Source organism: Acomys minous (genome assembly GCF_964271855.1).
Source record: "Acomys minous genome assembly, chromosome: 14".
NCBI classification, from domain to species: Eukaryota; Metazoa; Chordata; class Mammalia; order Rodentia; family Muridae; genus Acomys; species Acomys minous.
This window is the reverse complement of record NC_140496.1, coordinates 30,887,631-30,903,968: the sequence shown is the minus strand read 5'-3', so window position 1 is coordinate 30,903,968 and position 16,338 is coordinate 30,887,631. Positions and strand designations below refer to the sequence as shown.

The following is a 16,338-nucleotide window of genomic DNA, read 5'->3' as shown; positions in this document are numbered from 1 at the left end:
CGGCTTTCTGGATGGAATGCAGGTGTTTGATTTTTATCCCCTGCACAATGGATACTCCTGCTTCTCTGTGCCCCCAACACCATGCTGAGGCGCGTGTGCAGGACACATTGGCTTTTGTACGTGTTCAGTAAAGGAACTGGTTTGAGACATCAGCTTGGAATGGCTGGTTTCAGCCACTTATAAACTAGAGGCATTGTCACAGGCACCCCAGCTTGTTTGCTGTCTCTAGGAATTCACTGACTTCAAGAGGAGGGTTCTCTCCATATTCCCAAGGGCCAAAATATCAAAGCATCATAAAATCCTGACAAGATGGTAGGAGCACCCCAAGTTGGTGAAGCAAACCCAGGAGACCCAACAATGGTTGCAGTGTGTGGCTGCTGGTGCAGGACATGACTGTGATCTTGTTGGATCAGAGAAACACGGAGGAATGCTAAGGATGACAGTTCCACCCACACAATGCTTATGGAGACCAGCACAGAAAAAAAGGGGGTTCAGGGGGGATGAATATGAGTGTCCCTGGTTTTTATTAGCACTGCTAGTGAGAATTGTACTGTTTTCAATATGACAGACCCAATGATGCATACCCATAACCCTAGTATTTGGAAGCCTGAGGCAGGAGACTCCTGAGCTTATGCCTACGCTGCATTGTTTCAAAGATACAGTAGGGTATTGTAAGTGGAGGGTGGGAAGGTATTACTTAGAGTTAAAATGGCTCATTTTAACTTCAAGTTAAAATTATGAAAACAATTTTATCCCTGCCATCTTTAATACACTTTTCATGAAATACAGATATCCTTTGATCTACAGCAGGATGGCTTCTCAATAAACGCATCATAAATTGAAAATATTAAGTGAATAGCCGGGTGTGGTGGCTCACACCTTTAATCCCAGCACTCGGGAGGCAGAGGCAGGTGGATTGCTGTGAGTTCAAGGCCAGCCTGGTCTGCAAACCAAGTCCAGGACAGCCAAGGCTAACACAGAGAGACCCTGTCTCAAAAAACAAACAAACAAACAAAAAACCCAAAAACACACACACACACAAAAGAAAGAAAATATTAAGTGAAAATACATTTGATCCCTTACCCTACAAGATACCATAGCTTAACCTGGTCTGCTTCAAATGTCCTCACAACACATACTAACCTACAGTTGGGCAAAATCATCTAGCACAGGGCCTATTTTGTAACAAAACATTGAATATCTCACATTATTTATTGACACTGTATCGAAAATAACAGAATGGTTATACGGATAAATTTTGTACCATTGTGAATTAAAAGGTTGTGAGTGCAACCACTATGAACTGGAAAACAGACATGTATAAGATGTGGATACATCAAGAAATTGCCAACAGTTACAGCCTATGTCCAGCTCACATCCTGGGTTTGCTTCTGACCCTGTCATGTCAACAAGCACAATATTTATAATTGTTTCTTTAGCGATAAGGTCTTGCCATGTGACCCAGTCTTGCCTCAAGCCTGAGATCCTCTTGCCTCAGTTTCCCCAATGCTTGGATTCCACCATGCTTGAAATTACCGGGACTTTTAAAAGTAGCTGCCTGGAATAAATTGTCTGAAGCTGACTAGCAATGGTTGTTAAAAGAAGATGAAGAAGAAGGGGGGAAAAAAAGTAAAGAAAGTGATGTAAATACTTCAAGCATTCATTTAACTCAAATTAGTTTGGCAAGAAAAAAAAACAAGTGACTGTTGCTTAGCATATGCAAAGTTCTAGTCCATATTTAGAAGGCTGTTGCTTAAATGTAGTGAATTATGTAAATACATTAACAAATTATTTCATTCAAAACTAAAAATGAATGCAAAAGATGAAAACCACATGCACACCCTTTCCTGTGTATGCATTGGGAATAGTGCCACCAAATCTAGCACCAAGCAACGGTGATCTTTCCTCTGTTCTCCTCGGGTACCCTACCCACTTGATACTGGAACTCCTACTTATAGGGTGGCTGTCAAAAGGCTAACTGGACTAGTCTACTTTCCTCTCTTAGGAACCTAAACTAAAAGGCACAAGAGGAATGTGCCAGTTGGCAGGAAAGCCAGCTGGAAGGGCCCAACAAATACTTGAGACTTTGGCAGCCATGTGTAAATCTCCCTACCACTCCATCCAAACGCCCACCCACCTGAACCCACAGTAACTGTGTAACTTAGTAACTGTGTAACTTAGCACACAGTTAAACATTCGGCCTAGTGCTTGCCTTTTAGTTTCTGCTGTTGTTCTCAAAGACAATAATTAACCTATCAGTTGTAGGGGGGAAATTAATGCCATATCCTGTATGTAATTTATATCCTGCGTTTAATATCATGTTCTGTATGGGAACTTGTCTCCGGATGACTTCACTTCTTCTTGCGTTCCGGGAATGACCACGCACTGCCATAAACTACACCTGCTAGCAGTTTCCAGAAACTCCACCGGAGCCATTAGCTGAGATAAAACAACTTCTCCGGAGACTCAGTCTCCATCCAACCTTGCCTAAGGAACTGTCAAGTTTCCACAGCCTCACACCTATCCCTCCCCCTCCAGGAACTGTGACCAAAATCTGCGCAGCCTAAGAATATAAAAACCCTAAAATTCTTCTATTCGGGGTCGCCTGACTCCTGTGTGCAGGTGGACCCCAGCGCGCTGGAACAATAAAGCCTCTTGCTTTTGCATCGACCCGGTCTCCGTCTCTCTCATTTGTTGCTTCCCGGTATAGACTCTCTCGATCAGAGTTCTTACACCGTGAAAATGCTCTAATAAAAGTGAATTTAAAGAGGACTGGAGTAAATAGTATATCATGGTTTTATTTGAAATCCCCAAAGATGTTTTAAATTTTTATGTATGTATTTAAATAGCCGGATGAATACAGTCCAGTTAGTACAAAAGCACGTTATCCCTTAAGCTTCTAGGTACCTTTCCCAGCCCAGGCTACAAGCGCCTAGGGCTTCCCACACCAGGTGGAGACTCTGGACCAAATCTGTGACCTCATCGATTGCTTCTGCCTGAGCAGCCTCAGGCCCGCCGGGATCGACTAGTCAGGTCTGGCGAGTGAGGCGCGGGAAAGCGGGTTTGAAGCCAGCCGGTTCGCCGAGGCGGCGGGCCTTCCTCTTTCCTACGGTTTTCCGTGCTGCCATGTCCGAGGCGTATTTCCCCGTGGAGTCGGGCGCTCTGGGACCAGAGGAGAACTTCCTGTCCCTGGACGACATCCTGATGTCACAGGAGAAGCTGCCGGTGCGCGTCGAGACGCCCATGCCGCGGCTGGGCTCCTTCTTCCTGGAGCGGGGCGCGGGCGCCGAGCCGGACTACGCGCTCCCCCAGGTGAGGCGAGCCCCGGGGAGAGGCTTCGAGGATGTGGAGCCGGAGGAGGCCGCGGGGGCATCTGGGTCCCGGGGTGCCTGTGGGGTCCCGGGAAGCTGCACAGCGCTCCGAGTGGTCACCCGCCACCGAGTTTACTTTGAAAACTTTCTAAAGTCATTGGCTTCCCGAGCGCTCAAGGATTGGCTCCTGCTGAGTTTCTCGGAGTCTCAATGCTGTCCGTGTTTTCCATCATACTTATTTATGAAGTCAGTTGTCATGGGCATTCTGCACAGTTATGACAGTGTCTGCATCCTGTTCCCGGGGACCGATTATCCAGCGGGCCGGGCGCGGGGGTGGAGGGTAAATTTTCATCCTCTCACTTAGGCAATTTTAACAACGATTGAACGCCTGGGCCAGGGTCCCAGTTAAGCCCGTGCTGGTCTAGCCAAGTCAGCCCTCGGTGAAAGGCTGCTCATACAGTTTCCAGTGTTCCGGACTGAATATTTGCAACTGCAGCTCACCATTTTGTCCTCCCGTAAACCTGAGAGAGGCCTCGGTGACAAGACCAAGGCCCCTGTGTAAGTGGTGAACTGGAATTCGAACCCAGGACCCTATGGCTTCAAATAGAGTTTGTCCCAAGACCCGTAATGGTTACTTTCATTTCCTGCTATCTCTTAAGTTTTGTTTAGGAGGGTGTCTGTTTTGTCCTTGTCTGTTTCTAGGTAATTTTTTCTCAAAGTAAAACACCAAATTTTGAAAACCAAATGGTACTGAAAGATTTTCAACAACAAAATAGTAGGGCCGGGCATGGTAGTTAGTGCACACCTTTAATCCCAGCACTCGGGAGGTAGAGGCAGGCGGATCTCGGTGAGTTCGAGGCCACCTGGGCTACAAAGAGAGTCTAGGACAGCCAGGACTATAAGAGAAACCCTGTCTCCACAAAACAAAAACAAACAAAAAAAATAGTAGGTTCATTTTTTTCTTCCTGGGCCGTTTCCCACCTTCACAGACCAGTGCACTTTGTAAGTAGAGTCTTCAAAATCGACTTCCATGTTTTTGAAGAATATTCCAGTGCGGAGGATAGAACCTAGTGCTTTGGACATGCCAGGCAAGCATGCTACCACAAGCACTAAACCCCAGTGCCAGACTTCTTGATTTTAAAAAGTGTCAACTGTGTTGGCTCCTCATTATCATAGAATAGTATTTAGTTCTTTTTTTATTTAACTTTTGTTGTTGTTGTTTGAGACAGAGTTTCTCTGTATTAGCTTTGCTGACCTTGACTCGCTTTGTAGACCAGGCTGGCCGCGAACTCACAGGAATAGGTCTTTCTCTGTTGCCCAGCACCTTATTCTTTCTTTAAAGGCAGAGTGAGCTGGATCTGAAGGACTGAGTTCTGTAATAGGAGCTACTTAGGAGGCTGAGCCAGGGACTGCAAGTCCAGAGGCTGCTTGGACTACAGAGTAAGTTTATGGTATCTGAAAATACAAAGTAACAGTGGGGCCTGGTGGTTGTGGACACCTTTAACCCCAGCACTCAGGAGGCAGATCTCTGTGAGTTCAAGGCCAGCCTGGTCTCCAAGAGAAACCCGTCTCGAAAAAACAAACAAAAAGTTTGTCTTCAGTGCTACACAAAAACCAACCCTGCCACCACCTGTTTCTTGTTTTATTATTCAGTTCTGAAATTTTCCATTTGCTATTTTTAATTTACATTAAAGTCAGTGCCTAATTACTCTGCCTCTTGGTTGCAAACTCTGGGCTTCCTGCCTTCTTTCTCATTCTTGGCCTTGTGGAGTGAATTGGAGGGACACCTCCCTGCTTAAGATTGTTTCCTGAGCGGGGCTGTGGTGGCGCACGCCTTTAATCCCAGCACTCGGGAGGCAGAGCCAGGCGTATCGCTGTGAGTTCGAGGCCAGCCTGGTCTACAAAGTAAGTCCAGGACAGCCAGGACTATACAGAGAAACTCTGTGGGGGTGATGGGGAGGGAAGATTCATTTTAGTTATTTGTATGAGTGTTATTTGTATTTTAGTTATTTGTATGAGTGCAAGGTGCCTATAGAGGTCAGAGGACTCAGATCCCCCTGGAGCTGTGACACAAGCAGACACTTGTGAGCTGCCTGATACGAGCTGGAAGTTGAGCTCTCAGTTCTCTGTAAGAGCAGTATTGCTCTTAACTGCTGAACCATCTTTTCAGCACGCCCCCCCCTTTGCATCTTTTTATAGATTTCTTTTAATTTCTGGTCCAACATGTCACCTCATTTGTCATACTGTTTTTCATGTCTTTTAAGGCTTTGAAAACAAGACACCACTCTCTCTGAAGCCATAATCTGGGTTGGGAAAAGGAGTGCCACCTGACCTCAGATAGTGTTTTTAAAATTTATCTGTATCATCAGTATTATCTGTAGGCCCGACTAGCGATCAATCAAGACACAGACACTTGTTATATTTTAAAATAGCCTTGGTTAACCTGGGGCAGGGCAGATATCAATCCTCTAAACTACCTCCCATAGTGGGGCAGGCATGGGATCCCTGCCTCAATCCCATGTCATCTGTTCCAATAACTTCTATCAAGCTACCTCCCATCCATAATCCCAAATACTTGTTCATGTTCTTTATCTGGGCTGCATTCTCCATCCAAGCCACCGGCCATGTGCTTCTCCTCCATCTAACCCATGGCGGCCTTCCTCTCTTCACTTTAGGTCTCTCTCCTTCTCCTGGTGGTGATCAGTCTTCTTTTTTCCTTGTGGCAGTCTTTCTTCTTTCCAGAACTCCTTCCTCTCTAAGCCCCACCTGTCTCCTGCCCTCCCAGATGGGATGGCTTTTTATTAAGCAAAAGGTGGATCAGACAGCAAGCAGTAAGTAGCATCAAAATACATCAGATTATCCCAACACTCAGGCTGATTCCATTTTATTCTATTCTTCCAACATCCAGATTGGTACTTAGCACATAGTAGACACCTATTGGGTGCTTATACGCCATAGGTGGAGACTATTCGAAGAAAGTAAAACATTACATTTATTTTCTTTAGAGAACCTCTGCTTCTGTTTTTGTCCCTTGTCATGTTTCTGTTGTTAGGACGATCTATTTCCTGTCTTCATTACATCATAACCTAAATCCTCAGCCCAGGCTGATCTCATAGAAACTGATGGTGGGAGAGTGATGCCAGAGGTTGGGAATGTGGGGGCAGGAGCTTGGTTAGCAGGTAGTACCTTGTAGCTAGAATTCTGTAAGGGGTTCTGGTGTGCTGCTGAGTAATGGAGTGAGTGGAGGTTACAGTGAGGCTTTGAGAAGCTGGAGAAAGGACTTCGGATGCTTTCACCCTGAGGAAACGATGTTTGAGAAGATGATTAACTTGGTTTAAACATTGTAAAATATGAAATTGTATTGCAGCATCGTATGGCACCCCATAAACATACCATTTAGCATACCAGTTAGGAATAAGTAAGTTATACATAGAGGAACCCTGTTTTGAAAAAAACAAGAATAGGGGGCTCAGTGGTTAAGAGCACGGCCTGCTCTATTCGAAGGCCTAGGTTTAACTGCCAGCACCCACGGGGCAGCTCACCATGGTCTATAACTCCAGTTCGAGGGGATCCAGCACCTTCACAAGGACATATATGCAAGCAAAACACCAATGCACATAAATAGAAATAAATTAAAAAAGGAAAACCACAAAAAAATTAAGTAAATAAGGCTCTAGAGACGTGGCTAAGTGGGTGAAATTCTTGCTTCCTTAGCATGAGGATCTAGTTTGGACCCCCCAAAACCCACATAAAAAGCCAGGCAGGACTGTGTCTCTAACTCCAGCAGGGCAGGGTAGGGGCAGGAGTTGGCTGGTGGTCACCAGAGCCCACTGGCCAGCTAGTTTACTTTGAAACAGCTGGTGCCAGGTCAGCAAGAGGGCTCTCCCAAAACTAAGAAGTAATTGAGGAAGACATTGGGACATTTGCCTCTGGCCTTGCCACACATGTGTTCTCAAAGGTAGACAATGTTTGTTCCTGCCCCTCCCAACCACACTAAAAAGTAAATAAAACTTTTAAGCCTATGGTTTATTTCTTCAGATCACTTCACAGGCACTTCCCTAGTAGAAGAGGCAGTATTTCCCACAGTATATGTGTAGGCTCAATTTTCTTAACAATTATATTTTATTATAAACTTACTAACAGAGCGTACCTCACTTACAACCTGACTAACTCAAACAATAGGAAAAAGAGATTAAAGAACACAATAATGGGGGCTGGAGAGATGGCTCAGAGGTTAAGAGCACTGACTGCTCTTCCAAAGGTCCTGAGTTCAATTCCCAGCAACCACATGGTGGCTCATAACCATCTATAATGTGATCTGGGCCCTCTTCTGGTATGAGTACTGTATAAATAATAAATAAATCTTTTTAAAAAAGAGAGGAGGGGCTGGAGAGATGGCTCAGTGGTTAAGAGCACTGCCTGCTCTTCCAAAGGACCGGGGTTCAATTCCCAGCACCCACATGGCAGCTCACAACTGTCTGTAACTCCAAGGTCTGACACTTTCACACCAGTGCACATAGATTAAAACTAAATAAAATATTTTTTAAAAAAAGAGAGAGAGAGAGAGAACACAATAATGAAACCTTAAGGATATCAGTTCCGAGGAGTGATTCTCTTGGCGTAAGTCAGCAGGATCTCAGCAAACCTGCAATTCAACCAAGGTTGCTGCTGGAACCTGGAACAGCAGCTGAAGCCCAGAGCCCAAAGTCTTGAAGCCTTCCCTGGAGCAGTTCTCTCTAGGAGCGTCTCTTAAAGTGCAGGGATGAACAGCTGAAACAATCCCAAGTCCTTTCCAACCTCTTGTTTTCAACTCATATATATATATATCCTCTCAGTCTCTGCAAGGATGTTTTCAGCTGGCAACATCCAAGCTCCCCCATGAAGTGGTTCAACTTCTAAGGGGATAAACATCCTGCTCTCTCACTAGTCTCTTCCCAATCCCACACTTGGGATCAATACAAAAACATGTTTATCTCTCCTACAAATATGCATTTCCATTTTCCCCCCACATGCACTGACTGTGTGCCTTTTGTTTTTTTGATTTTATGTTCTTGTCTGATGCAGGGCACAAAACTTGAGCTTCCCTTGTGGCTGGCTAAAGGGCTATTTGACAACAAGCGGCGCATCCTCTCTGTAGACCTTCCCAAGATGTACCAAGAGGGATGGAGGACTGTGTTCAGCGCAGATGCTAATGTTGTGGACCTCCACAAAATGGGGCCCCATTTCTATGGGTTTGGCTCCCAACTCCTGCATTTTGACAGTGCAGAGAATGCAGATATCTCCCAGTCTCTGCTGCAGGTAAGCAGTGTGTGAAATATCAGGCTGTACATATCTTGGAAGCCAGTGATGGCAGCTACCAGATGTCATTTTTACTCCAAGTATTTAGTCAGCGCTCTCTAAAGGGGCGTGTGTGTGCGCGCGCACGCGCAAGTGTGCATGTGCGTATCTGTACGTGTACATAGGGACTTAGAGCTGGGGAGTTGGCTCAGTGGTTAAGAGCATATACTGCTCTTCCAGAGGACCTGAGTTCAGTTCCCAGTACCCATGTCAGGAGGCTTATAATCACTTGTAACTCCAGCTCCAGGGTATCTGACACCCTCTTCTGGTCTCCGTAGACACAGACACACATAGATAAAAATAAACCTTTAAAATGTGTTAAGGCATTTAAAAAAAAGTTCTCCCTCCATACCCTGCCATATGTCCTTCCCCACTTTCCTTCAAATTCAGTCTTTTTTTCCCACTAATTGTTATTGCATGTATATATATATATGTATTTGTATATCCATATATCTATTTCTAAATATACCCTGCTCGGTTTGCATAATGTTACTTGTATATATGTTTTCAGGGCTGACAATTTCAAAAAATAAAAAAAGAAATTTAAAAAGTATCCATGGGCTCTCAGGTCAATAAAAAGCTTTGAGCTGGGCAGGGTAGCGCACGCCTGTAATCCCAGCACCTGGGGAGGCAGAGGCAGGCAGATCTCTGTGAGTTTGAGGTAAGCCTGGTCTACAAAGCGAGTCCAGGACAGCTCAGGCTACACAGAGAAACTCTGTTTCAAAGAAAAAATAATAAATAAATAATCAAACTTTTAATTGGAAAAGAAAAACAACTAATTAAATGGATTTATTGGATTGGATTACATATGGTCTCAGTTGTCCAATAGTTCCTATCCCACACAAAAGACTTAAGAACCCAGTAGTTGCTCAGTCCCTAAGACGGGATATCTGTGTAGTCCCAGTCTGGTGCTGAAGGCCTAGGGGATTTTTGGAGAGCTGCTGGTCCTAATATCAGCTAAAGAATGCCACCCCGACGGGATAGGTGAACTTGCCAGCAAGAGTGAGAGCAAGCAGGCAAGCAGTTTCCTCCTTCTGAGTCTCTATCTGAGCTGCCATCAGAAGGTGCTGCCTTTAATTATGGCCGTCTTCCCATTTCAGGAGTACTAGCAGCCTGCACTTCAGTTGACTCCTGACCCAGTCAGGTCGACAACTAAGATTAGCCATCATATTCAGGGAAGTGTGTGATCTGTAAACTTACTTTGTTGGTATTCTGGGGTGACCTACACTTAACACTGTCTGCCAGGTTTTTTTGTTGTTGTTGTTTGTTTGTTTGTTTGTTTGTTTTTTTACTAGAGCCAGGGTTGTAGATGAGTGCTCCAGTGCCTGCCTGTTACGTGTGAGGCCATGAGTCAAGCCCTAGCACCCAGAAATAAAACCCATAAAGGCTTTACACAATCTATCCTACAAGAGTGAAAAGGGGGACTTAAGGATGAGTATGATCAAGATACATTGTTTCCATGTGTGGAATTATGGAAGCATAAAGAAAAGATACTCTATTTTAAAAAGAAAAGGAGTTAATCCGTCTGTCAGTCGCCTGACTAGGAGTCCAGCCCTGAGGAGAGCTTGTTCACTGACTGCTAAGGACAGGGGGGAATAATAAGTTCATGTACACATCTTCCCCAGGTGCTCCTCTGTGGTAGAGCTTTTTCTTTCAGATACTGGCCAAAGGGCCTAAGCATGTTTTCCTTAGCACCCTAGGGTCTCTCACTCTTTCTGAAGCCCTCTCTACCTTCTGCCGTACAGCTGCTTGCCACCTTCCATTACAAAAGGCATGGCTCCCTCCCAGTTCTCCATCTTGCTTCCTTAGGCATCTGCCAGGATCTACAGTTTGTTTGTTTTTTTTTAATAGAGCCTTCCCTGTTGTTTTTCTCTCAGACTTCAGTAAAATTTCCTCTGTCTTCAAAAGCAAAGTTTTATCCAATTATAGAGTCTTATATAGTATTGTAATACATGTACACATTGTAAATGTTTATATCAGGTTAAACATACCTATCTCCTGGTCTACAGAGTAAGTTCCAGAACAGACAAGAAACCCAGCCTTGAAAAAAAATACAAAGCCAAACCAAAATAAAATATATCTATCTCTTCAATAGTAATTCTATTGGGTGTGCATGGCATGTTTATGTGTGTGCTTATGTTAAATGTGTGAATGCAGGCGCATTCTTGCCACAGCACACATGTGGTGGTCAGAGGACAACTTTGATGTCAATCCTCACCTTCCAAGGTCTCTGTTTTGTTGCCCGCTATTGACTATGCCACTCTGACTAGTCGGCAAGCTTCCCAGAGTCTCTCGTCTTCACTTCCGGTTACTACAGGTGTGCAGTACTGTGCCCAGCTTTCACGTGGGTTCAGGAATTCAGACTCAGGTCTCATGTTTGCATGGCAAGTGCTGTGCCCACTGAGCTACTCCGCAGCCCCTCAGTCATTTCTTCATGGCAAGGAAATGTTTAAATACATCTCTGGCCACTTTATAGTAGTGGCACTCCAGAACTTCTTGTTCTTAACTGGATCATTGAAAAACTGTATCCCCGGGGCTGGAGAGACGGCTCAGTGGTTAGGAGCACTGACTGCTCTTCCAGAGGTCCTGAGTTCAATTCCCAGTGACCACATGGTGGCTCACAGCCATCTATGATGTGATCAAATGTGCACTGTATACATAATAAATCTTTTTTTAAAAAAAGAATGCTTTCTTTAAAATAAATAAATAAAAATAAAAACTATATTCCCTTATATAGGTATATATACATGCCTCCTTATATTTACTTCCTAAGAAGTAACCATGGAGGAACCATGGAGGAAACTGGAGAAAAGAGACAAAGGTGATGGTAGATCATAGGTGATAGGCACATTGTTAAACTGTTGTGGCCCAGTTGCAGGCCTGGACTGGAGCTCTTTTTGGAAATACTTGAGTTCCTTGTTTGTCCATTAGCGGTCCTTCTACTGGAGTTAAAACACGGCTCTCTCATGAATTGTATCTGTGATTTGCTGAAGCTGCATGGCCTGTCTTAGCATCAATTTTTCACCTGTACGACATGTAACAATAACATCAAAATCACAGTTGTGGTAAAAAAAAACGATGTAATACCATGTCAGTTAATGTTTAATAAACAGTACAATAGTTACTTTTGTTCTCAACATAGTGAGAACCTGTTTCAAACAAAAAAACAAACTTGGGGCTAGAGGGTGTGATGGTGCACATCTTAACTCCAGTAGTTAGGAGGCAGAAGCAGGGGGATGAGTTCAAGACCAGAATGTTCTACATAGTGAGATCCTGTCTCAAAAATAACAACACAACTTTGGGTCTGAAGGGACAGCTCAGCAGTTAAGAGTACTGGCTACTCTTCCAGAGGACCTTGGTTTGATTCCCAACACCCATATAGTGGCTCACAGCCTTCTGTAATTCCAGGTCCAGGGGCATCCAATACCCTTGTGGCCTCTGCAGGTACTGCACATATGAGGTGAATAGACACACATCCAGGCGATACACTCATACACATAAAATAAAATTTTGAACCATACTTACTCTGTAGCTGCCTGATATCACAAAATTAAGAAGAGGAAAGCATGTTGGTTTTACTAAGACTTGACTTCTTGTTTCTGTTTACTTGAGATGGGTTTTCTCAGTCACTCAGGATGGCCTGTAACTTGCTTTATATGCTAGGCTGGCCCGCACTGGGGATCCTCGACCTCCTAAGTATCAGGATTTACCTTCTCTGCCAATAAGCCCAACTGCCAGGACTTGTTCTTGAATTAAGGTTTTCTTCTGTCTGTCTGTCTGCCTGTCTGCCTGTCTGTCTTTCTAACATGAATTGTGTGTTTTGTTTCTCCATCAATGCTTTGGAGTCTTTTAGGTTTGCTGGGGGCTTGGTGCTTTTTGCTCAGAGCCCAGTGTTGAAATGATACCCTTTGATCTTACACATCTCCATCCTGTTCTGAGACTGAGAAAAACAGAAACCGATCAGTTAAATCTAAAATACCATTGGCTATAATTCCTGTAGCCATTGGTACCAACAATAATGCGCAGTGCTTTTCCAGGCGCTTACTGTATGGTGGCCTCACTGGTTTTTACAACAAGCCATTGGATTTCTATAACAACCTATGCCACTATAAAAGAAACAAAGGTTTGTTTGTTTTTCAAGACAGGGTTTCTCTGTGTAGCCCTGGCTGTCCTGAACTCACTTTGTAGACCAGGCTGGCTTTGAACTCACTGTGATCCACCTACCTCTGCCTCCTGAGTACTAGGATTAAAGGTGTGCGCCACCACACCTGGTTAACAAAGGCTTTCTTAAGTTGTAGAAGACACTCAAGCCTTCTGAATGAGCCCTGAGACCAAATTCTTTGAAAAGCTATCTAAATGTTCCAGTACAGGGCCTGGACAGAACACTCAGTGGTTAAGAGCACACACTGCTCTTGCAGAGGACCCAAATTCAGCTCTTCACGCCCATTTCTGTTGGCTCACAACTGATTGTAACTTCAGCAACGTGAGGGCACCTGTATTCATATCCACTTACACATTTCACACAATTAAAAAAAACAATAATAATGCCAGGTGTAGCAATACATACTTTGAATTCCAGCACTTGGGAGGCAGACATGGGTGGTTCTTTGAATTCCAGGCTAGCTGGGGCTACATAGTGAGACCCTATTCAAATAAATAAGTAAATAAGTGCAATTTTTAAATGTTCCGGTAAAAAATACATCTAAGGACCAGCAAAGCTAGGGTAAAGGCACTTGCAGCTGAGCCTGATGACCTGTGTTATATGGGTGGAAGGACCCTCTCCCACAAGTTGTCCTCCAACCTTTTCACAGTACGTGATGCTACATTTTGTGCCCTCTGTCTCCCCCAGAAAGTGGATTAACAAAGGCTTGCAATGTGTGGCTTTTATGGGATGTGACATTGGCCCTGATTCTCTTACTCTTCTTTAGACTTTTATTGGACGGTTCCGCCGCATCATGGACTCCTCCCAGAATTCTTACAATGAAGACACTTCAGCACTGGTAGCCAAGTTAGATGAGACAGAGAGGGGCTTATTTCAAGTAGGACAGAAAGGTCTGAATGACTTTCAGAGTTGGGAAAAGGGTCAAGCTTCTCAGATCACAGCCTCCAACCTTGTTCAGAATTATAAGAAGAGAAAATTCACGAATATGGAAGATTGAAAAGCCGAACAGAACTGCAGCTTGTGGATTTATGTGTGTCCTTGATGAGACCTAGTTAACTTCACAGGAGACCCAGCTGTGCTGCTTCGGGGCCTTCAGCCTTCAGCCTTCAGCAGTCTCAGAGCTTGGAACTATCTGGTTGCAGGGCAGGTGTGGATGCCCTTGACTCTGTTCATCTTCCTGGAGACTGTAGCTCCTGGGTATTCTCACAACATAGGCCTTTTGGCCCAGGAATGCAGCTGAGGGGAGCCAGGGTGCATCTTACATAAGGGCCACAGACACTTATCATCAAGTTGGAGCTGGAATTCCTCAGGTGTCTGGTCTCATTGGCTGCAAAGTGGGTCATCTCTGTCTGTTCACAACTTTCTCTTAAGCTTATTTGCCTTGTCTTTGTGGTTGGACAAAGGACAGCATTCCCACCGTGCTGCCCGCCTGCTGGGGCTTACCCCAATTTCCTAAACAGGAAAGTAGAAGAAAAGGGGACCGTCAGATGAATGGCGTAGCAGAAAGAAAACACTGAGCTTTTGTGCCCTGTAATCACATCCCTTCACTTTACCCAGAGGGGCCATGTACTCTTGTTTGTCAGTGATCTTAAGAGCACTGGCACTGGGCTTGGTGGCGCACACCTTTAATCCCAGCACTTGGGAGGTAGAGACAGGTAGATCGCTGCGTGTTGAAGGCCAGCCTGGTCTACAAAGTGAGTCCAGGACAGCCTACGTAGAGAAACCCTGTCTCGGGCGGGGTCAGGGGGAAGCACTTGTACATTTGTTCTATTCTGTCCAGAAAAGCTGTCAGGAAAGTGTTAGGAATTGCAAAGTAGTTATTAAAGGGTGTTTACCAGCCTTTGTAATGTTTGCATCAGGGCCTTACAGGTTGTGAAGAGAGCTAGCTAAAAAAAACAGCCTGGCAAGCGTTAGCAGAGAAAACTTCTTTACATTTTTTTCTCCAGGAAATACTGTAACATTAATGCAAAGAGGACTCCTGACCACTTACTGGAATCTGCTTAAACTTGCACCAAACTGGGAGGGGTGAGTTCTCCAGACCCCGAGCAGAGTAAAAAAAAAAAAAAGAAAAGAAAAGAAAAGAAAACCTCATTTTCTGGGGCCCTTTGGATTGTCTAGTGGGCAGTTTCTCTACACCACTGGCCACCCTTGGAAGATATCTTCATTGTAATTATGGAGAGCTGTGGGTGTCCAGATGACACAGATGTTGACATGGAAACCATGAAATTATTCTTCATTAGTTGACTTTCATTATAAATAAATGATGGGCTTTGTATTTTGTACATGTGTGGTCTTTAGCTGTCAGGCTGCCCAGAATCAGTAAACCAAGCACTGGTTCATTGATTGTATTTGACTGCAATGCTCAACTCTGTGTTTCAGCAACTACACCAGGAACATCCCCTGGGAGTGTGCTATGCCCTAGGAAGATGACACTTCCATTCCCACTCAGGGCCCAAAACCAGGGTGCAAAGAGCTTATTAGCTTAACTTTTAGCAGTATGATTTCACATGTGGCTTTGTTTTTACTGAGACTGCTGATATATTTTTCTTTAAAAAGAAAGCAAGAAAGAAAAAGAACATTTCCTCAGGGGCCACACATGCACCATTTATTTTAAACGTTTGAACAGATTATATCATGTGTGGTTTTCAACTGACTTTTAGTTATATATGTCTTCAAGTCTGTCAAACTGTTCTTCTTCCTGAAAGCTACCCCTCCCCAGTTTAGGGGGTTTTTTGTTTTGTTTTAAAATATTTATTTATTATGTATACAGTACTCTGGCTGCGTGTACACCTGCAGGCCAGAAGAAATCATCAGATCACATGGATGGTTGTGAGCCACCCTGTGGTTGCTGGGAATTGAACTCAGGACCTCTGGAGGAGCAGTCAGTCAGTGCTCTTAACCTCTGAGCCATCTCTCCAGCCCCCCCAGTTTAGGTTTTAAAGTAACTGTTTAGTTTATTCAGAAAGTTGGGTTTTTTCCCCCTAAAAAACAATCAACAAATTATCTCATATTAAAATGCCTTTAAAATTCAGAGAGTGAATGCATGCCTTTTCCCCTTCAGGGCTCTCTTTGTTAGGTAACTGACCATAATGAGACAAAGGACTTCAGTCTTCGGGGTTTCTCCTGGGACACACTGGGCTCTCAGGAGTGGGGCAAACTCTCCCGTGAGTTCTTTCTGCTGCTCTGACCTCTAAACTTTGGACATCTCCAGGTGTAGGCTACTGCTCTGTGTCTACCCACTGATTACTCCCAAGGTCAGAGCTCCAGCCCAGCTCTTGCCCTCGAATCCTAGATGTGTACGCAGCCACCTGCTTAGCGTGTCCACAGGAACATGTGACAGATCAGATCGTAGTCAAGACTGAGTTCCCAGTCTACTCTTGTGAACATTTTCATCTTTATTGATGACAGCTTATCTTCTTGCTCAGGACAGAGAACAAAAAAGTTAGTGTCTTTTGCCTTTCCCCTCGTTCTCCAACTCTTTTAGGCCTACCTCTAAGTAACCGGTCACCTGTCCCACCTCCACTGCTG

At 44.4% G+C, this 16,338-nt stretch overlaps 1 protein-coding gene across 1 annotated transcript; it reads left to right on the top strand.

Annotated features, from left to right (window-relative positions):
* Nucleotides 1-2,821: 2,821 nt before the first annotated feature.
* On the top strand, nt 2,822-15,092 carry GINS3 (GINS complex subunit 3). Its single transcript, XM_084755852.1, has 3 exons — nt 2,822-3,312; nt 8,376-8,609; nt 13,577-15,092. Exons 1-3 carry the CDS (start codon nt 3,127-3,129, stop codon nt 13,805-13,807), a joined length of 651 nt encoding a protein of 216 aa, XP_084611978.1. The 5' UTR covers nt 2,822-3,126; the 3' UTR covers nt 13,808-15,092.
* The last annotated feature ends 1,246 nt before the right edge of the window (nt 15,093-16,338 follow it).

Coding starts and splice junctions, on each gene's coding strand:
- GINS3 (XM_084755852.1), top strand. CDS start 3,127: ATGTCCGAGGCGTATTTCCCCGTGGAGTCGGGCGCTCTGGGACCAGAG. Junction 3,313..8,375: donor CGGACTACGCGCTCCCCCAG/GTGAGGCGAGCC, acceptor TGTCTGATGCAG/GGCACAAAACTTGAGCTTCC. Junction 8,610..13,576: donor TCTCCCAGTCTCTGCTGCAG/GTAAGCAGTGTG, acceptor ACTCTTCTTTAG/ACTTTTATTGGACGGTTCCG.